At 36.8% G+C, this 24,051-nt stretch overlaps 1 protein-coding gene and 1 long non-coding RNA gene across 2 annotated transcripts in view; one reads left to right on the top strand and one right to left on the bottom strand.

Moving 5' to 3' along the window:
- Nucleotides 1-2,719: 2,719 nt before the first annotated feature.
- Nucleotides 2,720-8,009, top strand: LOC311078238. The gene is made up of 4 exons (XR_014605084.1): nt 2,720-3,238; nt 3,489-3,610; nt 4,957-5,125; nt 7,390-8,009. It is a non-coding gene; the product is annotated as an uncharacterized lncRNA (long non-coding RNA).
- A 14,693-nt stretch (nt 8,010-22,702) lies between these two features.
- LOC311077729 (uncharacterized protein) overlaps nt 22,703-24,051 on the bottom strand; it is a 136,855-nt gene continuing 135,506 nt past the window's right edge. The window contains exons 5-6 of the mRNA XM_084106343.1: nt 23,335-23,369; nt 22,703-23,212 (exon numbers count right to left, since the gene is read on the bottom strand). Of these exons, the coding sequence (XP_083962469.1) occupies nt 22,859-23,212; nt 23,335-23,369 (389 nt within the window). The 3' untranslated portion in view covers nt 22,703-22,858. The remainder of the gene's footprint in view (nt 23,213-23,334; nt 23,370-24,051) is intronic.

Genomic DNA, 24,051 nt, shown 5'->3' with positions numbered 1-24,051 from the left:
AGTGCAGTACACCCCAGGATGCAGTGTTGCAGCCTGGTTTTGAAACCACCAGGTCCATGTTTTACAGTCTTGATAACTGTACAGTACACATTAGGATTTTAACATTCCATTGTTTTGCTCTGTTAATATAGCATTGTTCCAAAACCTTAAGCTTCCCACAGTACATTTTAAGGTGTTTTCTTTTTTTTTAATAGATGCATATGCATTTTGAAAAAGCTCTGGCATGTTTTAGCCAAACTAAGCTAACACACTGATGGTAAAGAAGCACATTATTCTTACATTGATTAGACCATTTGTTCTTGGATACAATATGCAGTACACACCAAGTTTTACAGTTTTGATTACTGTCCAGTACTAGCCACATTTTACTAGTCAATGTGTTAATATCTTACATTGTTAACAAATCTTGACATCCCCATTGTACATTATGGTGAACTTTTAATTTAGGAAAACATTGTTTTCTAGCCATACCTGTGCAGTACATTCATTTGTTGAATAAAATGTCAGAATTGAACAGGCTTATAGTTTTTAATGAATAATTGTTGATAATTTTTTAATTTATTTACTAATTTGTTTGTGAAGTCATCCAGGTAATGGTTATCCTAGTAATGTTGAAATCAATGACAACTGGACTGACTAGGATTTCTTGAAGACGTTTCACTTCTCACCCAGGACCAAGAGGCTTCTTCAGTTGTGGCTGAATGACAGTTGTTCAGTCAGAAATGATGGTTAACTGTAATTTATTTTATTAATACATATAGATTTAGAACATATAAATTACAATTTAACCATGTAAAAAGAATATTGAAAACAAATTCCATAACACATTTCATTAACTTTATCAATATAAAGTACTTGTGTTGATTGAACATGAATAGTTTGTGTTGATTGAACATGAATAGTTTGTGTTGACTGAACATGAATAGTTTGTGTTGATTGAACATGAATAGTTTGTGTTGTTTGAACACAACTGAATTGTGTGCAACCAATGTCCACTATTCAATTGAGTAAATCCAATGAATTATTTTTTTCAGTGTAGTATTATAATGATAAAGTTATTCATTAGTTAAAGCGTCTCAATAGCAGTTGTTTTTAAGATCCTCCAAAAATCTTTGGCATTTATACATTGTTTTCAATGATTTATCAGAATATGCAGCTTCTTTAAATGGTCATGAATGGAGAAGTGCGCTCTTTGGCTGCAGATTATTGTAGTTACAACTAGGGCTGGGAGATATATCGCACAATATTGTTATGCGCATCTCATCAGTAAAGCCGGTTCCCTTGATTAGTAGTAAATCACCAGCACCTGCTTTCAGATGGAGTGGCATTTACTACACAGCAAAAACTCCAGTGTTAAATTAACACTCAAGAGTGTTAAAGTTAACGAGATAATTAAGTGACTAATTTAGTGATGCTTGAGCATTATTGAAGACACCTGATGTTAACAAGCAGAATCACTGAAGGAGAAAATCACAAATTGTAAGCCACCGTTATGGTGATGGGTGTTTGCTTTAGTTGGGCTCTTGACCTTTATACATTCACTTTAAATTTTGTTTGTCTGCTGTTTTGATTTATAACAGTTAAATGAACAAACAAAAGTGTGATCTGATAGTGTTGGTTATGTTTTGACATAATCAAGCTATGATCTGGAAAATGAAACTTATTGGTTTACATTGTTAGCAGCAGCTTTGTGATTCTACAGCATATGATTTTCAGTATATTTCTTTTGACCCATAATATTTAATAAACAGTGTTCTGATCAAAATACTTTCGAATTTTTTTTTTAGAAACACAGACATCAATAATCAGCCTGTGAATCTCAACAATGGTGACAATAATAAAGCATGTTGCAGTGGCTGCCACCAACCACAACTCATTAATGGCTCCCATCATGCATTGCGGTATGAATAAATTATGATCTAAATTGCCTATGTAATTTACTTTTCGTAATTGAATATTCTGCTCGTCACCATTGTTGAGATGCATATACTGAATTTTGATGTCTGTGTGTGCCTAAAAGAAAGATTTTTTATTTTTTTTAAACAACTTTTAAGAAATCCTTTGTATTACATCTAAAATTCTGGATATTTAAGCAGAAAAACAGTTATTCTGTGGTCAACAACATAAATTTAAGTCATAAATCAGCAAATAAGGAGTTCAGTGATCAAGCTCAAATGATAATTATCATTATATAACCAACACCATCAGATCACTTTATTTTTTGTTCAGATACAACAGCCAAACAAAATCTAAAGTACACATAAAAGGGTCAGAGCCCAACTAAAGCAATACCCATCACAATAATGGTAACTTACAATTTGTGATTTTCTCCTTCAGTGATTCTGCTTGTTAACATCAGGTGTCTTCAATAATGTTCAATCATCACTAAATTAATCACTTAATTATCTCATTAACTTCAACACTCTTGAGTGTGGACTCATACACTCCCAGGAGTGTTAAATTAACACTGGAGTTTTTGCTGTGTACAAAGAGCCGTAGTTAACTGACAAGCTGAGCCATATGGCATTAATTATCGCTGGCGATACTTCCGTGATATTGATGTGATTTGGCTCAGCTTGTCAGTTAATTACGGCTCTTTGTAGTAAATGCCGCTTCATCTGAAAGCAGGTGATGGTGATTTACTACTAATCAAGGAACCGGCTTTACTGATGAGATGCGCATAACAATATCGTGCGATATATCTCCCAGCCCTATGTAAAATTTACATTCCCATGTAACGTTATATGAACATCTGCGTTTGAATGTTGCGCAGTAGATTTCAGATTATCGCGGGATCACGGATCAGCTGTTTTGATGAACTTCACGACGAGAGTGCGCGCACACCAATTCTGCCAGCGAGTCCGTGGAGTTTTGCATGACATATCAAATCTGGTAAGTGAACGGTTTGTTTTCTACAAACTTGAAAAACAATTATATGTTATGACTGAGGCTATTTTGTGTGGACTGGGTTTCATGTTCAGTTCAACGCACAACTCTTTCAGTTTGTTTCTTTCATGCTGAGAAACGTTAACTAGGATAAAAAAGAGCGATTTTGTTAGTTTGCTAAAAAAAAAAACGTCCAACTGTCGTTTCTGCAGCAAAGCAGATTTCTGATTATCACAGGATCAGCCATTTTGACGAACTTCACAAGTGAGAGCGCCCGCCATTTCTGCCAGTGAGCTAGCTGCTAACTTAGTGGAGTTGTGTATGACATGTAAAATTCCAATCTCTTGCACTGGTAAGTGAACAAACAGTTGGTTTTATTAAAAAAAAAAACAGTAACTGTACAAGTTTTGACTGAGGCTATGCCATCATAATGATGCGGACGAACTGTTGGTTAATTCGGCTGTTAACGTTAGACTGTGGGTTTTATGTTCAGCTCAACTTTTTCAGTTTTCTTTAATGGTGAATAATGTTAACTAGTATAAAAAAAGAGCGCTTTTGTTAGTTTGCTTTAAGTCGACTAATGTTTACTGTCATTTCTGCAGCAAAGCAGATTTCTGATTATCACAGGATCAGCCATTTTGACGAACTTCATGAGTGGGAGTGCCCGCCAATTCTGCCAGTGAGCTAGTGGAGTTTACATGTAAAATTCCGATCTCTTGTACTGGTAAGTGAACAAACAGTTCGTTTTATTAAAAAAAAACAGTAACTGTACAAGTATATGTTTTGACTGAGGCTATGCCATCATAATGATGCGACGAACTGTTGGTTAATTAGGCTGTAAACGTTAATGTTAGACTGTGGGTTTTATGTTCAGCTCAACTTTTTCAGTTTTCTTTTATGCTGAGTAATGTTAATCAGTATAAAAAAAGAGCGATTTTGTTAGTTTGCTTAAAGTCGACTAATGTTTACTGTCATTTCTGCAGCAAAGCAGATTTCTGATTATCACAGGATCAGCCATTTAACGAACTTAATGAGTGGGAGTGCCCGCCAATTCTGCCAGTGAGCAAGTGGAGTTTACATGTAAAATTGAGATATCTTGCACTGGTAAGTGAACAAACAGTTCGTTTTATTAAAAAAAAACAGTAACTATACAAGTATATGTTTGTGACTCAGGTTATTTAGTCAATGATGCTGACGAATTGGGGATTAATCAGGGTTTCAGTTTCTTTCATGCTGAGTAAGTAACGTTAGGATTAAAAATAACGATTTTTATTAGTTTAGAAGTTAGAAGCGACCAAACACCTCCACGTTTTCCCTACACCTAAAAAAATTATTGTAAGTGGTTGCACTCAATTCATTTTATCTACATTTAAACAAATGCATTAAGTTGAACTAGTTCAACCTAGTTTAAATGTACTAAATGTACATTTAAACACAACCTGTTTAAATGTACTAAAGTCAATTGTGTGCAACCACTTACGATCAATTTTTTTAGTAAATTCAACGAATCATTTTTTTCAGTGTATTTAAATACAGTTACACGACCAAGTATGGTAACAAAATAAAACGTGGCGCATTTCTTAGCGGGTTAAAAGGATAACTATAATGTATGGTGGAATAGCACTTGGGACTCGGGAGCACTTCGACTCGGTGCAGTAATATCGAAGTGCTCCCGAGTCCCAAGTGCTATTCCGCCATACATTATAGTTATCCTTTTTACCTGCTAAGAAATGCGCCACGTTTTATTTTGTTACCATACTTGGTCGTGTAACTGTATTTAAATGGGGAAAACGTGGAGGTGTTTGGTCGCTTCTAACTTCATCTCTGTTTGGTTCCTAATGAATGAACTGGGCTAAGCTAAGTGCTATCAAAGCGTCGCCGCGCACCAGAGCGATTGAGTGCACGCACTGAGACGAGAGAGGTATGTATCAACTCGTCTTAGTTAAGGGAATGACATAGTTTAATATGAAAAAACGGTGGAGTGTTCCTTTAATGAAGACCGTTTTTATTTTTGTTACTGTAATGTTGTAGTATCTTTGTTTGAATATTTTTTTCTTACTTTCTTTTTAGGTCGATCCTGTTTTTCAGCTAAACGGTTCATGCTGTGTGTGGATCAAAACATTATACTTGACAACATCCACTCCTTCATTTCCGCCCTGTGCATGATGTTTGGGAGCTATTATATCTTCAACATCCATTACCCATCAGAGCTGGCATCAACCCTGGAGTTTCTGCAGAGGTATGTCTTCTTGGATAGGCTTTATGCAACAATTTCACTTTATTGAACTTAAAAAAATTAAGGTACTCAGACTCTTACGCCGGTTTCACACCGCAAGCGTCAGCAGCGCGTATTTTTTTCGGCGTCCATGTTAATCAATGAGTGTATTCACACCGCACGCAGAAGTGGCGCGGCAGCGCGTAGCAGGAGCAGAGCAGGAACAGCAGTGCCGCGATAGTTTCGGCGCCCAGTCTATTTTTAACGTGCCGCTTGCGCTGAATTAAAGTGACAATGCATTGATCATGGCCAAAATACACCGCAGTTTTACCCAAAAAGCGCATTGATGATATCTATTGTGTTTTAAACAGTCAATCAAATGACCAAAAGCAATTTAAAAAGAAAACAAATGTCCAAAAACAAACTTGTTGCCCGAACAATAAAAACAAAGATGAACCAAAAGTTATATAAATGAAATTATTAATAAAATAAGCTTCTTGACAAGTCTTTTCTCTTAAATGTATTTGAAAACGAAATAAAGCAATGCCAACTTATCCATAGATGTACTCTGTCTGTACAAAATCCGCGGTTCAGCCGCGCGTGACAAACGCTGCCAATGTGAAAGCAAAACGCGCGTGTCCTGCTCCTGCTCACCATATGCACTGCTCCTGCGCTGCTTACACTCTGCTAATGCGTGCAGTGTGAAACCGGCGTTACGCTGTTGACGTAACATAAACATTACAACGCAACAGTGCAACTCTTCCAAAATGCCAGAATGCCGGCTTACCGTTTGCCGACGATATTCAGGTGAGCACCACGATGCATGCGTGCGATTCGTTCCTTATTGGAGGACTTGGAAGCGTTGCATTGTTTATGTTGCGTCAACAGCGTAAGAGTCTGACACGGGCTAGAAAAAAATTGTTGAATAAAGTCGTTATTTTTGTTTGTTTTGCCTACAAAATGTATTCTCGTCGCTTCATAAAATTAAAGGACAACTCCGGCGCAAAATGAACCTGAGGTGTATTAACACATTGGTACCAAGTCGGCGGTTCTCTGGGATTTGTTTTCATGATAATCAAATGTAAGAGTTTTATCTCTAAAAACTGATTAGCTTATTACGCTAGTATATGGGGCAGCAACTAAGTCAAAATAAATCGCTAGTTAATAACACTAACAAGGCTCAAAATAGCCTCACACTAACACGGTAGCATAATGAGGGTCCGTCCCTACATGCAAACCGAAGCATTGAGAACTTTGTAAGTGTACAGACAGTTTAATAAGAAGATACTTTATAAAGACAACACTTTGCGCATCTTCTTATTAAACTGTCTGTACACTTACAAAGGTCATTATTGCAATATAAACATATGAAATGGCCTTTTATTTTATCATTGATTTTTAACTGGAGTCACTGATAAACTGCAGATGTCTGATTGACAGGCCCAGCTATTATTAAAGGGTTCGTTCAAGGGATACTTGCCCTAATGTCTTTCCAAACCCATAAGATGTTTGTTCATCTTTGAAACGCAATTGAAGCTTTTAATTAATGCTTTTTAATGAAATCTGAGAGATTTCTGTCCCTCTATTGACAGCTACGCAACTACCACTTTGACGCATCAAAAAGTTCATGAAGAGATTGTAAAAACTAATCCATATGAATTGAGTGTTTTAGTCCAAATTTTCACATCACTTTATTTGATGAACAGATTTATTTAGGTTTTTATTCACATATAAACGGTCAGCAAACACAAACAAATTCAACCAGCCCTGCTTGATGCACAAGAACAAACCTCATTGGTTCTTGAGAAAGCTCAAACAGGCTGCCTGGTTCTCACATGTCAAGTGAACATGCTTGAGCTTCTATTTACCACAACTGATGTGTAAGCTGATGAATATGTGAATAAAAGACTAAATTAACTTTGTTCATCATATAAACGATTGTCTGCAATTCAGTACTTCAGTACTGCACTTCAATTCAGATTAGTTTTTCAATCTCTTTCAACTTTTTGAAGCAAAGTTTCAGTTGCGTAGCAGTCAATGTAAGGATCAGATATCTCAGATTGCATTAAAAAATCTTAATTTAAGATCTTAAGAAGACTTAAAGAACTAAAGTCTTACGGGTTTGGAACGACATGAAGGGTGAGTAATCAATGACAGCATTTTTGGGTGAACTAACCCTTTAATACCTAAAATATTTTATTTATCTTGAATAAAGAAATGTAAGTTATTTTTCTGTTAATAAAACTATTTTATAATTAATAAGTTGCCTGTTTTTCTTCTTTCCCAAGGTGTTTTTTCTCCATCAACCCAGAGAAGGGCACCAAAGTGGAGAAGACACAAACTTCACGTCTCAATGTGAACCCAAGAGTCCTTACTTTAATTCAGGAACTTTCAGATCATGAGTGGCGCGATGTCTGAAACTCTATGGACGTTTGTTTGGACTTTACTCTGAATTTTGTTTTAGCTTCTATGCTCAGTTCTTAAAGATCAACCCAGAGAAGGGCACCAATGTGGAGAAGACACAAACTTCACGTCTCAATGTGAACCCAAGAGTCCTTTAATTCAGGAACTTTCAGATCATGAGTGACGCGATGTCTGAAACTATGGACATTTGTTTGGACTTTACTCTGAATAAGGTTTGTTTCAGCTTCTATGCTCAGTTCTGAAGATAATTTTTTCAGGCGAGTTTGTATGCAACTTAGTTTTATTGCTCTTATATTTTGTTATATTGTCCTGTAGATCAGTGCAGAGTGATATTGTGCTGTACATCAGTTTGCAGAGATTAATTGTTTAACAAATATTCTCTTTCTTGCCTTCTCCTTCTCTATTTTTCATTTTTACTCTTTTTCTTATCTTTGTTTCCTTCCATCTCTTCACCTCCATCTTTCCTCTATCAGTTCCAATGAGATAATTAAGCTGTACATCTTACAATGTGTATGTTGTGCTGCTTTAATATTAATAAAGAAGGCAAGACAAAAGGCAGAAAATTTATGTTTTTATGCAGTTTTGTACTGAAATGCACAGTTTAACCCTAAAACCGTAATCTGGACAAATGTGGGCAAAATAATTTGTATTAATTTTTTAAAAATACTTTCCTTAATCTGAGCGGTACAAGACTTGGCTACTTTTCCTAAGTTTGCCACCTGAACACACAAAAAAAAATTGACTCGATTCAAGAATGTTAAATGGGTGAAAAAAAAAAACTCCTTAATCCCGTATTTGGGTCAAAAATGGGCACCCATAGGAATGAATGGGAAAAACTGTAATTCAGAGCTTTTTTTTTTTTTTGTCAAAAAAAAAATCATTAGATCCAACACAATGCATATCATACATACACACAAATGAAGGGGTGATCCTGTACAACAATCTCATTGTGGCAAACACTCACACTCACACACACACACACACACAAACACACACAAACACACAGACACACACACAAAGCAAGCATTCAATGAGCCAATAACAGAGCTGTTTTTTTTTTTTTTTAATAAAAAGTCACTCACACATATAAAAACAAAGTATTGAATGAGCCAATGACTGAATTTTAATTTTATTTTCTAAAATCACCTGTGCACATGCACACACAAACACACACATGCGCACAAGTGCATGAACACATTATAACTATGATTATTGTTTGTTCTTACCTGTTTATTCTTACTTAACACTTACTTTTTTGAGTTATTATTGTTTATTCTTACCTGTTTGGTACCAATTAGTTTTTTGAGTTATTGAAATTTGATGTTTTTGTGTAAAATAAATGATAAATGATCAACTACTTTGTATTTTCCTTATAGCATCATATTTGATGGGTCATATTTGTCTAAGCATATTTTGGTATCTTTGTACAGTCTCACCTAACAAAGATATATATATTATATATATTATTACAATTTTAACTCGTGATAAAGTCAAAAACTTGGTGGTTAAATTCATAATAACAGTGTTTTATAGAGTTATAGAGCCTACATGCAGCCCTTTAGTAGAGCCATCTAGTGGCTATTGATATTATTTATTTATTTATTTATTTTTGTTAATTTTATACCAACAGAAGACACCAGGTGTCACCAAAGTAATTTATTCTTTCCAGTTTTGTACCAATACATTTTTTTTAATTTTTTTTTTTAATGTTTTTTGTTTAAAATATACAATAAATGGTCTACTATTTATTTGCCATATTTGGTCATATTTGGTCATATTTGTCTAAGCATATTTTGCATTTTTGTATTGTCTCACCTAACACAGATATATATATATATTTTAAATTACAGTTCTAACTTGTGATAAAGTCAAAAACTTACATTTATTATAACAGTTTTATAGAGTTCAGCCTATATGCAGCCATTGAGTACTAAAGCCATATTTACTATTGAAATAATTGAGATTATTGCTTTTTTTGTAAATTTTATACCAACATAAGACACCAGATGTCACAAAAGTCACCTCATTTTTTAAGTTTTAGCTATCTGAATTGAATGAAATGATTTTTTTTACTGAAGTTAAAAAAATATTAAATATAACATAAAAATAAGCATATTTTAAATAGAAAATATGGCATTATTAATTTAAATAAATTCAAAAATACCTCACAAATAAAAAAAAACACCATAAATTGATAGTTTTTATTTTATCGAAGATAGTGATATATCATTTATTTAAAAAAAATTGTTGGATCACACCTGAGACCCCCGTGCCCACATTTGTCCACAATTACAGAATTAAGGGCTGTAAAGTGAATACGGTTTGAGGGTTAAAACTATAAAGTTGTTTACACTACAGTGACTGTCATTTTTACAAAATTATTCTGGCAACCACAGCTGCCAAATTATGTTTGTAAAAACAACAGGATTTTTTTGTATAAACAAACTTAAAGTCTGTATTTCTTACAGTAAATCCCTGTAAATTTTACAGGATTTTTTTACAGTGACTGTAATTTTTACAAAATTATTCTGGCAACCCAGCTGCCAAATTTTTTTTGTAAAAACGACAGAATTTTTTTTACAGTGCACCTATTTAAAGAATTCACTTTTACATGGTGTATGAACATAAATGTGTGTTGGCAGTGTGTGTACACAACCACCCTATAAAGATAAAAATCCACCCAGTGCTTTTTTTAAAATCCCCATAAATCATAAGCACTGTCTCAGAATGAGCTGTTCTCAGATTCGGGGCAATGTGACGTCACTTTGCACAGACTGTTGATTGACACTTCAGTTTGAGCCTAGACCCGCCCTGAGGGAGCTGGACACAGTCTATGGCGTTTATTTAGTCTCAAAACTCGCGCACATAAAATCTAGGCGCGTGCACAGGATACGAGGGCAAAGAACAGCATCCGCGCGCAAAATGCCATCCTCGCGCGGGCGCGTGTCTGCACCGCGAGCGCTCAGAAAGCAACCGCGCGCGTTTCCGAGCCCTCGCGCGGGCGCATGTATGCACCGCGAGCGCAGAAAGCAACCGCGCGCGTTTCCGAGCCCTCGCGCAGGCGCATGTATGCACCGCGAGCGCAGAAAGCAACCGCGCGCGTTTCTGCTCCGCGCGCACAAATACTGTCTCGCGAGGCAGATGTAAAAATTCTTATAAGTAGTGTAAGCATTTTTTTCCAACGTTGATGTGTGCAAATTTGATGAAGAGATATCGATTTAAACTCTTAGATATCTCTTAGATTTTAAACGGGCAAATTTGTAGGACTAGGCCTACTAAATCTTAGTGTAAGAAAACGTAAACAAATCACCCGTCTCCTTGACAACCTGTCACGTCTCCCTGACAACCAGCATAGTTGATAGTCGATACCGTAACGTTGCTCTTTTGATAACTGTCTAACGTTACACGACACGAGCTATAACGTTTCTATACATTGTTGTGCACTTACCGTAAGAAGACGATCAGCCGTGGGTGGGCTTTTGTCACCTTATTTATTTACATAGACCGCATAACAACAAAGCCGGGACGCGATTGACAGCCGGTATGTATATTTTGAACACTTTGTATCTTCGTATAAGATTACAGTGAATAGTGTATGGTTGTCAATGAATTTAACACAAACGTCATTGTTTGTTTTTTTTAGAAATGTTTTATTTGAAACAAAGACATTACATGGTATTCTTTCATATCTAAACAGTGAGATTACTAGATTAAAAGTAACAAACTTTGATAAACGCATTCTTTGTCCCCTTTGTTCTGTCCCCTACCTGGTGTCCCATAACCATGTAGATAAAGCCCAACTGCTGCCAGAGGAAGTAAGTGATGACACTGCATCCAAGGTTCGGGTTTTGCCAAACTGTGTATAATTTAAGTTGTTAAACTAAGTAGCAGCTATAAGCGAGGCGCTTGACCCAGTTTATTCGTGGATCGTAGAAGTGTGATCTATACTAAACCCATGGTTATGGGACAATAAAATGCCTTTTGCAATAAGGCCTGAACCCCACCCCTGACCCCACTCATGACAGAGGCTCCATCATAGCACTGACTGATAATTTCAGCTGCACTATAGCCTGAGTCAGAAAGATGCTCAAGAATTTGTGTGGTAATAAATTCAGCATGTAACTGACTGAGGTCAAGCAGGCCAATCAGGTGTTCCTCTGGAATGCCTTTACAGACAAATCTAACCATGATTGACAGATTCTCCACATTACATCTGTCCCTCGTTCCGTCACTTTTGATGCAAAACCCAGCATAATCTGCTTTGTCATAATTACCTTTTATCTGATTTAATACCATTTTGGCCAGTGTTTCAATAATTTCATTTTGTATGTTGTGAGAGGTGTATTTTGCATTTGGTGGGATGTGTTTGTTAATTTCATTAAATTTGGGGTCCTTTGCCAGTGTGTAGTCAACCATTTTTAAGAACAGTCCTGCAGAGAAATCATCATCATTTGAACTTTCCACACTGCCACGAAGTGGAAGTTCATTTACTGCTAGGAACTGAACTACTTCTCCAATTGTTTTAATATAATACCTATTTTTTTCCATTTGTGTGGGCCCTATTAAATTACAAATGGTCTCCCCTGTGGCCTCTCTTTGGGACATTTCAGACCAGGCTTTTGCATTTTTTATGTGGCATTGACTTGATGCGTGCTTTGAGAGTCCCTTGTCCTTTTCCAATGCAGTTTTCCAATTAGTAAATCCTTGTTTTGTGAAAACCAAATCCCTATCATTGTTCCCCCCAAATTTCTGACACGGGAAACAAAAGCACGCATCAAGCTTTGCTGAATATTCGAGCCATGGTCTCCCACGATACCAAACCTGGGCAGAATGAGCGGGAGCTCTTGCCAAAATTACGTTTGGGGAAAACCAGAGCTATGGGTTGTGACGGTGCTTCAGTGTTTAAGCCTATGTTGTATTCATCCGCAACAGCCACGGATGGGCTGGGAACGACGGGGGCTGCGGTGCTTGTGCAACTAGAACTAGGTGTACTGGTACTGGACTGGACACGGGGGTTAGAAATTGTAGCGAGTCGAGGAGCAGTATCACCCGACGAGCCTGGTGATTCGGTCTCTGCTGCAGCTAATGCCCTAGCAGCCTCGTTGCTGCTGCCAGTGCTAGCTTTAGCAACCAGAAATCGGCGCATACTCGACTCGTCACTCGGTGCAAATTACAAGAGAAAGCGATAGAGAGATATGGAGGGAATGAGAACACGCTTACAGAAAGACCCAGCCAGCACAGCCATGTGGGGCCCAAATGGGTTTGACCTGGGCTATCTAACTGGGACCCAGCCAGTTTTGTCCTCGGTTTCCATGTAGGCCCCACATGGGTTTGCCCAGATGAAATGAACACTGCTTAGTGTGCACAGTACAGCCTGATAAATGTAACACTTAATCAGTGTTGGAGGTAATGAGATAATTAAGTGATTGAATAATGATAGTGCATTAATGATGAACACCTGCTGTTAACAAGCAGAATCACTGAAGGAAAGAGAAACACAAGAACTACTTCCAGCCACAGCCTTGGATGAAATCAACTGAAGATAAAATACATTAAATCTCTCAAGATCTGATTAAACAACTCCACAAACAGCATTACCAGCTTCACTTATTACTAACCAGACTGACTTTATTTCTGTCAGACATCTAATTATGTCAGACTTCTAATAATTAAGAAGAGGTTTAGATGTTGATTACTTATTTGAAAGTAATAGTTTGATTTGATGTTACCACTGTGGCGATCAGTGTGTGCTTTAGTCAGGCTCTTGACTTTTTAACATTAGTTTTTTTCTGGCAGCTGTGTCTGTTTGTTATGGCGAAAACAGCAAGAGAAAATATAATCAGATGCTGTAAGCTGATTGATGATGAGTATAATCATCATGTAGTGGCTTAGCTCATTGATTATGTGTGAGGTTTATATGGGTAGTATGTTATTTTTTTATTTATTTTTTTGTGATTCTACAGAAAGAGAATAATAGAATTTAATCAGAACGTCAAATGATTTTTAACACACCATTTACATATTTTGGGCTCCTGTGAGATTTACTCGCACACAGACATCAAGAATCAGCATATGAATCTCAACAATGGTGACATGCTTCATGCTGCAATGCATTCTGAGTGCATCATACAAAACTTATCCATAGCTCCCAGAATGCATTGCAGCATGAAGCATGTCACCATTGTTGAGATTCATATGCTGATTCTTGATATATGTGTGCGAGTAAATCTCACAGGAGCCCAAAATATGTAAATGGTGTGTTAAAAATCATTTGACGTTCTGATTAAATTCTATTACTCTCTTGCTGTAGAATCACAACAAAAAAAAAAATTGAATAACGTACTACCCATATAAACCTCACACATAATCAATGTAAGCCACTACATGATGATTATACTCTTATCATCAATCAGCTTACAGCATCTGATTATATTTTTTCTTGCTGTTCTCATCATAACAAACAGACACAGCTGCCAGAGAAAAACTAACGTTAAAAAGTCAAGAGCCTGACTAAAGCACACACTGATCGCCACAATGGTAACATCAAATCAAACTATTACTTTCAAATAAGTAATCAACATCTAAACCTCTTCTTAATTCTTTTCTGTAGACTTCTGACAGAAATAAAGTCAGTCTGGTTAGTAATAAGTGAAGCTGGTAATGCTGTTTGTGGAGTTGTTTAATCAGATCTTGAGAGATTTAATGTATTTTATCTTCAGTTAATTTCATCCAAGGCTGTGGCTGGAAGTAGTTCTTGCATTTCTCTTTCCTTCAGTGATTATGCTTGTTAACAGCAGGTGTTCATCATTAATGCACTATCATTATTCAATCACTTAATTGTCTCATTACCTCCAACACTGATTAAGTGTTACATTTAACAGCCTGTACTGTGCACACTAAGCAGTGTTCATTTCATCTGGGCAAACCCATGTGGGGCCTACATGGAAACCGAGGACAAAACTGGCTGGGTCCCAGTTAGATAGCCCAGGTCAAACCCATTTGGGCCCCACATGGCTCTGCTGGCTGGGGAGTAACCAAATAATTTCAGTGACTGACGGCGAAGGAAACTCAAAACGGGCTGAGCTCAGCTGACGACAGTGTGTCTGCGTGCTCCGCTCTGCAGTGACTGACTGAGACGTGAAGCTCAGCAGGTTCACCACAAGCTGGTGAAGCGACTGGCCACGCCCTCCCTATGCATCTACCAATCAGTAGCTACTTTGAATGAGGGATAGAGAGCAGAGAGCGCTCACTCTGACCATTTTTCTTGAAATATTTTTTAAATTTGGGATCTTTGCATGCCATCACGTTTGGGGGGGCAGTCACGGCATTTGGGGGGGCATTGCCCCTCCTTGCCCATGCCTATATCCGGCCCTGTTGCACCTTATGTTTTATCTTTTAAAATGACGGAAATTATTTCAAAATTCGTATTTTAAAAACGTCTTTGTACTCACTGAACTTCTATAACCACAAACGGTTGACTTTTTTCCCCAAGTCGTTTATTTCACTATGAACTGGACGATCGAAAGGGCAAAATATTTGAATCTTCATTTTACAAAAATATCTTGGATATAACGAAATGTAATAATGTTATTTAATTAATATATAATCAGTGTAATATGAATAAAACACGAATTTATTTAGCCTACAAAAATCGGAACACTATTTAATTCTGGAAGGAGAAGCTTATAGACATACCAACAAACCTGCCACATATTTTAGAAATAGCAAAAATTCGTCTTATTTTTTTTTTTCAAATAGGCCTATTTAAAACACACAAATTCATAGGGCATTCTATGGGTTATATCAATATTTTGTGTTATTCAGCACTTAGATGGAAATGTGCCGAGTTAAGCCAATACGACCTGGATTCTTTTCCTTGTTTAATAACTCCTCATATATGAGCATAAGAATTGGATTAGCCTACCACAAATGATCCGTGCTGAATTCGTCTGGTCTGATTCAGTTCATCATTGATTGGGAGAGAACAGTTCAAACTTACTGGCTGTGGAAGTCAGTGGGCGTGTCTCATTATACTATAAGCAAAACGCCGTAAAATAGCGCGCGCTCTGTGCAACCAAAACGGCGTTTTTTACGGCGTCATATGGCGAGATGAACGGCGTAAAAAGCGGCGCTTTCCATGCACACTAAAACGCCGTCAAATACGGCGTCATTGATGTATTTCGCGCGTCTTTTACGGCGTTTGTAATTACAACGGCGTATTTTACGGCGTCCAATACGGTTTAAAACGCCGTATTTGACGGCGTTTGGCTTTAAACGCGATTAATCTATGGCGTATTTCTGAGCCTCTTGGCTTGCCATACGCGCGAGGGCTCGGAAATGCGCGTGCACTGGAAAAAAGGCCTCTCCAAAAATAAGCAAAAAAAAATTAATACAAGATATTTTTGCTTGTAATAAGCAAAAAAATCTGCCAATGGAACAAGTGAAAATTCTCTTGGTAAGATTTCTTGAAATAAGACATTATATTTAAGCCTTACAAGATATGAGTGATCTTGAAATTAGCTGGGAAAACTCATTTTTAGCTATATTTTACTAGTATTTGTCATGTTTTGTGTCTCATAATAAGCTTGTCATGCTCAAAAATAGTATTTTCCCCTCAAAAGTAGCAATTTTTTTTTTTCGGTCATCCTGTTTGTTTCAAGTGTATTTAACTAATTTTTAGTTCTATAATTGTTACACTGTTCTAGATTTAAGTCACCACCAACTTGAAATAAGATTGGAAACTGGCATTTTGAGACAAAATGTCTTGAAGTTAGCATTCCTGACTCGTATTAGGCAGTGCTCTTTTGCCATAATAAGCCATAATTTACCATCCTGTCATTATCTCAAGTGTATTTACCTTATTGTAAGCTCAACAAAAATAATACTGTTCTAGATTCAAGACATTTTACCTACTAGATTCAAGACATTAACTACTGTTTACTAGACAGAAAAAGTGAAAAATAGACTTGCATTTAACCATTGTTTTTATTTAAACAGCAAAAAGTCCCAGAGGACTGCATAAAAGGGAAACAGCTTCATTTTTCTCAACATTTTGGCTCACAGTATGGAACTGCAATATGAAAACATAGTAGAACATTTTATAGATTATAAATGTAAGATCCCTTAACCCTACTCCACCTAAACATAGCCATTTTTATAGACAATATTAAAAGGATAAAAAGTAATGGACATGTGTAACGTTAGGGAAATGGCAGTTTTATTAACAATATAGCATTAAATGATAGTTTGAGCCACTAATCCTACCCCTAAACCTAACCATTTCTTAAAACTACTGTACGTAAGGTTAGGCTACAATTATAAAGAAAGACAACAGACATAACGTTACAAGTTTAATCACAATAATTTATTTAGTGAGAAAATGTCAAAACCGGTACCAAAAGTCGTTCACATGACGATGTGTCGCAGTCCTCTCTGGCAGTGCAGTATAATAGTTTTGTAACGTTATAGAGCAGAATTTAAATTCTTAATCCATGAAAATGTTAATCCGGTTTCGGTTCGCTGTTCGCTCTGTAAAGGCGCGCGCGCTTCTCTGTTTCAAATGTAGAACACAAACTTAAACACGGCATGTTGCAATCTGTGACGAAGCATGCGAGAGCCAATGAGCGTTTGATATCGCTGCCGTAAAACATGTCGTAACGCTTCAGGCGCAATTTTTGAATTTGAATTCAATCGAGCGCGGGATGCTGGGATTTGACGTTAACGGTCTCTGCTGAGAGAAATGATGAAGATCGCTGGATAAAGGGCTGAATTTGGATCTGTTTCTTGCAAACAACACATGGATTCTAAAGATTTGGATTACACCAATCTAATAAAATGGATGTCTTTTGTGAATTTATGTTGTGTTTTTTTGTGTCTCACGCGGTAAATAAACCAAATATTACAAAATGGTTAAACGATAAAAAAGGTATTTTTAAGGTTTTAAAGTGTATTCTTGTTTAACACCATGTAGGCTATTAATCCTCCTAAACGAGATTGCAGCAGAAGCACGACCAGAGCTGTTATTATTTATGAGTAACGTTAAACTATTAATAAATGTGACTGAAAATTTAATTAATAAGACAATTGAATGCAATAGAGTAAAAACATTAATGCCACGATTTTAAGTTAAATAGGAATATGTACAAATTTGTACGTCGGTAAAGCTGTTTATACGTAAATAAATTAAGTTTTTTTGCTGTCTATATGTAAATATTATACATACTCACTGTACTGCATTGTGAGTTGTGAGTTTGGCATGTTGACCTACAGTTTTCAATAAAGCAGATTTGTTGTCTCAATTCAAGTCAAGTCTATTTCTTGAAATAAGACGATTCATCTTTTACAATTAACACAGCAGCTTAAAAACCTTATGACATGTCAAAAAAGCTTGTTTCATCTGAGATATGGCTCAAAACAAGATATTTTCAAGACAGATTCACTTAACAAGATATTCAAGATGCACTGTCTAAAAACAAGCTCCTTTATCTCACTTAAATCTTGGTCTTTAGGCAATTTTGTCTTATATTAAGTGTGATGAGATATTTTGACTAGTAATTAGAAAAATATACTTGGCAAGATTTTGAGTTTTTGCAGTGTGGTTGCTTTCTGAGCGCTCGCGGTGCAGACACGCACCCGCGCGAGGATGGCATTTTGCGCGCGGATGCTGTTCTTTGCCCTCGTATCTTGTGCACGCGCCTAGATTTTATGTGCGCGAGTTTTGAGACTAAATAAACGCCATAACAGTCCACCAGTGTTTCGACACTTGAGCAGCTGTAGACAAGAATGTCTCCTAAGCGATTGAGGTGTGTTGTTGTTGGATGTAAGAATGAACATAGCAGTCTTCATTTACTCTCGTTGTTATCTGTACTGTTCGTGATCCAGATCACAGTCTCCGGAGCGACAGGACTAACGTTACTGACCACGGCAGGAATGAAAGTGAGAGCGCACACTTTATGACAGCTCATCGAGTCATTTTACGGAGATAAGGTTTACCAGTTTATTTAGCACAGACTGAAAAGGTGTGTATATATTTGTTTACTGTTAGTTGTAACGAGTGTTTTGTGTACTTCGCTGTGTATGTTGATGATAATGAAAGGGAGAGAGAGAGTTTATGGATAAGACGCCCAGCCAGCACAGCCATGTGGGGCCCAAATGGGTTTGACCTGGGCTATCTAACTGGGACCCAGCCAGTTTTGTCCTCGGTTTCCATGTAGGCCCCACATGGGTTTGCCCAGATGAAATGAACACTGCTTAGTGTGCACAGTACAGCCTGATAAATGTAACACTTAATCAGTGTTGGAGGTAATGAGATAATTAAGTGATTGAATAATGATAGTGCATTAATGATGAACACCTGCTGTTAACAAGCAGAATCACTGAAGGAAAGAGAAACACAAGAACTACTTCCAGCCACAGCCTTGGATGAAATCAACTGAAGATAAAATACATTAAATCTCTCAAGATCTGATTAAACAACTCCACAAACAGCATTACCAGCTTCACTTATTACTAACCAGACTGACTTTATTTCTGTCAGACATCTAATTATGTCAGACTTCTAATAATTAAGAAGAGGTTTAGATGTTGATTACTTATTTGAAAGTAATAGTTTGATTTGATGTTACCACTGTGGCGATCAGTGTGTGCTTTAGTCAGGCTCTTGACTTTTTAACATTAGTTTTTTTCTGGCAGCTGTGTCTGTTTGTTATGGCGAAAACAGCAAGAGAAAATATAATCAGATGCTGTAAGCTGATTGATGATGAGTATAATCATCATGTAGTGGCTTAGCTCATTGATTATGTGTGAGGTTTATATGGGTAGTATGTTATTTTTTTATTTATTTTTTTGTGATTCTACAGAAAGAGAATAATAGAATTTAATCAGAACGTCAAATGATTTTTAACACACCATTTACATATTTTGGGCTCCTGTGAGATTTACTCGCACACAGACATCAAGAATCAGCATATGAATCTCAACAATGGTGACATGCTTCATGCTGCAATGCATTCTGAGTGCATCATACAAAACTTATCCATAGCTCCCAGAATGCATTGCAGCATGAAGCATGTCACCATTGTTGAGATTCATATGCTGATTCTTGATATATGTGTGCGAGTAAATCTCACAGGAGCCCAAAATATGTAAATGGTGTGTTAAAAATCATTTGACGTTCTGATTAAATTCTATTACTCTCTTGCTGTAGAATCACAACAAAAAAAAAAATTGAATAACGTACTACCCATATAAACCTCACACATAATCAATGTAAGCCACTACATGATGATTATACTCTTATCATCAATCAGCTTACAGCATCTGATTATATTTTTTCTTGCTGTTCTCATCATAACAAACAGACACAGCTGCCAGAGAAAAACTAACGTTAAAAAGTCAAGAGCCTGACTAAAGCACACACTGATCGCCACAATGGTAACATCAAATCAAACTATTACTTTCAAATAAGTAATCAACATCTAAACCTCTTCTTAATTCTTTTCTGTAGACTTCTGACAGAAATAAAGTCAGTCTGGTTAGTAATAAGTGAAGCTGGTAATGCTGTTTGTGGAGTTGTTTAATCAGATCTTGAGAGATTTAATGTATTTTATCTTCAGTTAATTTCATCCAAGGCTGTGGCTGGAAGTAGTTCTTGCATTTCTCTTTCCTTCAGTGATTATGCTTGTTAACAGCAGGTGTTCATCATTAATGCACTATCATTATTCAATCACTTAATTGTCTCATTACCTCCAACACTGATTAAGTGTTACATTTAACAGCCTGTACTGTGCACACTAAGCAGTGTTCATTTCATCTGGGCAAACCCATGTGGGGCCTACATGGAAACCGAGGACAAAACTGGCTGGGTCCCAGTTAGATAGCCCAGGTCAAACCCATTTGGGCCCCACATGGCTCTGCTGGCTGGGACTTTACTGTGCACTTCTTTTACTGTGTTTATTCAGCTCTTACAGTGATTCTCTGGAGTAAAACTAACGCTTCATCTTTTGTGTGATGTACAATAAACTTCACTGAACTCATCAGTATATTTTGGTCATCATTCGGACGGGTTTTGCTACAGCAGGCTTGTATTAATAGTGGATAAAAGCAGATGACAAATAAGTTATAACCACAATTAAGCTAAACTATACCTGTTCAATCTCCATACAGCATATATTCTCTGGCTCTGTGGGCATTATTGTCCGACTCCGAGTCGAAATGAACACCGCAACTGAGAGTTTCTGTTTTGATATTATCAGATGAGATTGTCCTGACTGAAGCGCGAGCTCGTGAGACTCCGCCCCCTGTGACGGCAGCAGCAGCTTATTTGCATTTAAAGGGATACACACTAAAACAGCGCATTTTTCTGAGCCCCAAAAAATGACAATTTAAACATGCTGTAAAAAATTATCTGTTGGGTATTTTGAGCTAAAACTTCACATACACACTCTGGGGACATCAGAGACTTATTTTACATCTTGTGAAAAGAGTCATAATAGGTGCCCTTTAATATGTTTATGAACGTTTATTATATAATAGGCTTATTAGTTCAAATGAACTCATTTGTGTCGTGGTGTTTGTTAAGAAAAAACACAGCTCATGTAAACCACTGTTGTTTCTGTGTACTTGTCCTTTGGATTACAGTGACGTCCAGTGTCTTTGATCGACAGTCACAGGAAACTTCAGTTAATTAGTTAGTTAAAGTGCCTCTATTATGCTTGTTTGAATATTCCTCTCATGCAGTGTGTAATAGAGCTGTCGGTGAATGTAAACGGTCTGCAAAGATCTGAAGTCGAAAGTGCACGATAAGTTACTGTCTCCCAAAAGAAAGAATCGACTCTGAAGCACCTAAACGAGTCGTCAGTAACTCCAGTCTCACTTCTGTGACATGCATACGTAACGCAGTAACACATTTGCATAATGCCTGCCTATGGTTTTCATTGGCTGCACCACATTCAAAATGTGGAAATAAACATATTAATTTGTGTCTGAAGAAAAGTCTTGAGAATATAAAGCAACTGATTCCCTCCACACTGACCTCTGATGGACAACATGAGAAAATGAACCAATATCACACTTTAATACATCTTTATTGCATCACTGAGGCGACACAAACAAACTAGATCATGGCAAAGTGATGCAGTGGAACGTTAACCTGCTGAAGACTTCATAATGACTGATACGACAGACTAAGTGCATGTATGAAAGACACACTGACCTGGATTGTGACCTTTCCATTCCTTTAGGTGTGTAATTGTATTTTAGAAAAAAGCTTTTGTTGTAAATCTATTATATGTACAGCATCTCCACAAATCTTACAACACAATTATAAGTCATTTAAAGGGATGGTTGATTATGATTTCACTTTTCTAACTTTAGTTAGTGTGTAATGTTGCTGTTTGAGCATAAACAACATCTGCAAAGTTACAATGCTCAAAGTTCAAAGCAAAGGGAGATATTTGCTTTTAAAGAAATCGCTTTTTAAGGACTACAACAAACGGCTCATAGGGACTACACGACATTCCTCCCGGGTTAGTGACATCACTAACCCTAGAATTTACATAAACCCCTCGGAACATGATTTATAGATTATCAAAACAGAATCTAAAATCTAATCAAATCTATAATATTCTTGACAAGTTGTTGAGGTTTAGTAGCAAGAACCAATTAACCCCTGCTGGTAGATGTCATATTAACCCCATTAACCCCTGCTGGTAGATGTCATATTAACCCCATTAACCCCTGCTGGTAGATGTCATATTAACTCATTAACCCCTGCTGGTAGATGTCATATTAACCCCATTAACCCCTGCTGGTAGATGTCATATTAACCCCATTAACCCCTGCTGGTAGATGTCATATTAACCCCATTAACCCCTGCTGGTAGATGTCATATTAACTCATTAACCCCTGCTGGTAGATGTCATATTAACCCCATTAACCCCTGCTGGTAGATGTCATATTAACCCCATTAACCCCTGCTGGTAGATGTCATATTAACCCCATTAACCCCTGCTGGTAGATGTCATATTAACCCCATTAACCCCTGCTGGTAGATGTCATATTAACCCCATTAACCCCTGCTGGTAGATGTCATATTAACTCCATTAACCCCTGCTGGTAGATGTTGAAACTACACTATACGGCTTCAACAGCATCTTTCTCCATTGACGGCCATTCAAACAATGTTTTGTTCTTTATTGTTTGTTATATATGAAGTTATACATTAACTTTATTTATACATTATACACTTTATAAACTGTGTTTTGTACATAAAAGTGTGACAAAAGATTGAATAATTAAAACAATGTAGATTTTACCAAATTTTGAGAGTCTTTTTCATTTATGGTTGATCACTGAATATATCGTTTGACCCTCGTTTGTTGAGATGTTTTGTGGATGTGTTGCTGTTACGTAGATCAGTTCTGTCCCGCTGTCCTGTGTTGCTTTAGGAGACTTTATATTGGCATAATAATCACCGGCTGTATCTGTCACCTGATTGGTCGAGTGGGTGTGACTGGGGTTTGAATCAGGCTGCTGATTGGTTACTGTGGCGTAAACAGTAGAGACTTCTGTACAGTTGTTGAGGTGTGATGCAGGCGTCTGATTGGATGAAGATGCAGGCGTCTGATTGGATGAAGATGTTACCACGGTGACGTCTGTGTTTGGAATCTCCTCATACATGCGGTCAGTCTGAAAAACAACACATACATCAATAATTGAATAGTTTATGTAGATAATTATCTCTGTTGATCAATAAACAATCATTTAACATGTATGTCTGATCTTCTACAGGTAAAGATTTGAACACTCACCTCTGTATTGTGCTGCATGTTTTGCTGAAATAAAGCTGCATGAAAATAGAGAGTCAGTCAATTTGCACACTAAAATAAAACTAAATAATAACAATAATAATCACAAACAAACTGTTACCTGTCCCAGATTTCCTCTTCCTCTTCTTCAGGATGATGAAGGCTCCAGAACACAGAGTCAGAACCAGCAGAACCGAACCCAGACCGCCAGCAACAGAAGCCAGATCTGAACGTATTATATTGTATAAAACACAATGCTGATTCTGATATTACTGTTAAGTGAACAATAACATTATTATCATTTATATAAATAATTTGTATTATAGTACAATAGAATATTATATTGTGTAACTGAAGTGAAACTGCAATGGTAAACCTTTTTCAGAATGAAATGCTTCTGTCTGTGGTTTATGTCAAAGCAAGTTAACCAAACCAGTACAATGTTCAAAGTAATTTCCTTTCAAAGAGTGATCATGTGATCAGAGAGTTGCATTATGGGTAGTGTAGTTTGTCTTCTTACTAGTGTTTGTCTGATAGAGTTGAACTGTAGTAATTCCTGTTGTTGTTCTTGTTGTATCAGTTTCTATTTGATGAGTCTCTGACAGAGAGAAACACCAGTGACTGTGAATCATGCAGTGAGAACATGAACACATATAAACTCTAAAGCTCTACATTCACACACAAACCATTCACATCATGTGAATATGAACAAACGTTTAT

This window comes from Abramis brama (assembly GCF_963993115.1).
Source record: "Abramis brama genome assembly, chromosome: 2".
NCBI classification, from domain to species: Eukaryota; Metazoa; Chordata; class Actinopteri; order Cypriniformes; family Leuciscidae; genus Abramis; species Abramis brama.
The sequence above is the reverse complement of the archived record's forward strand: the minus strand, read 5'-3'. Positions and strand labels throughout refer to the sequence as shown.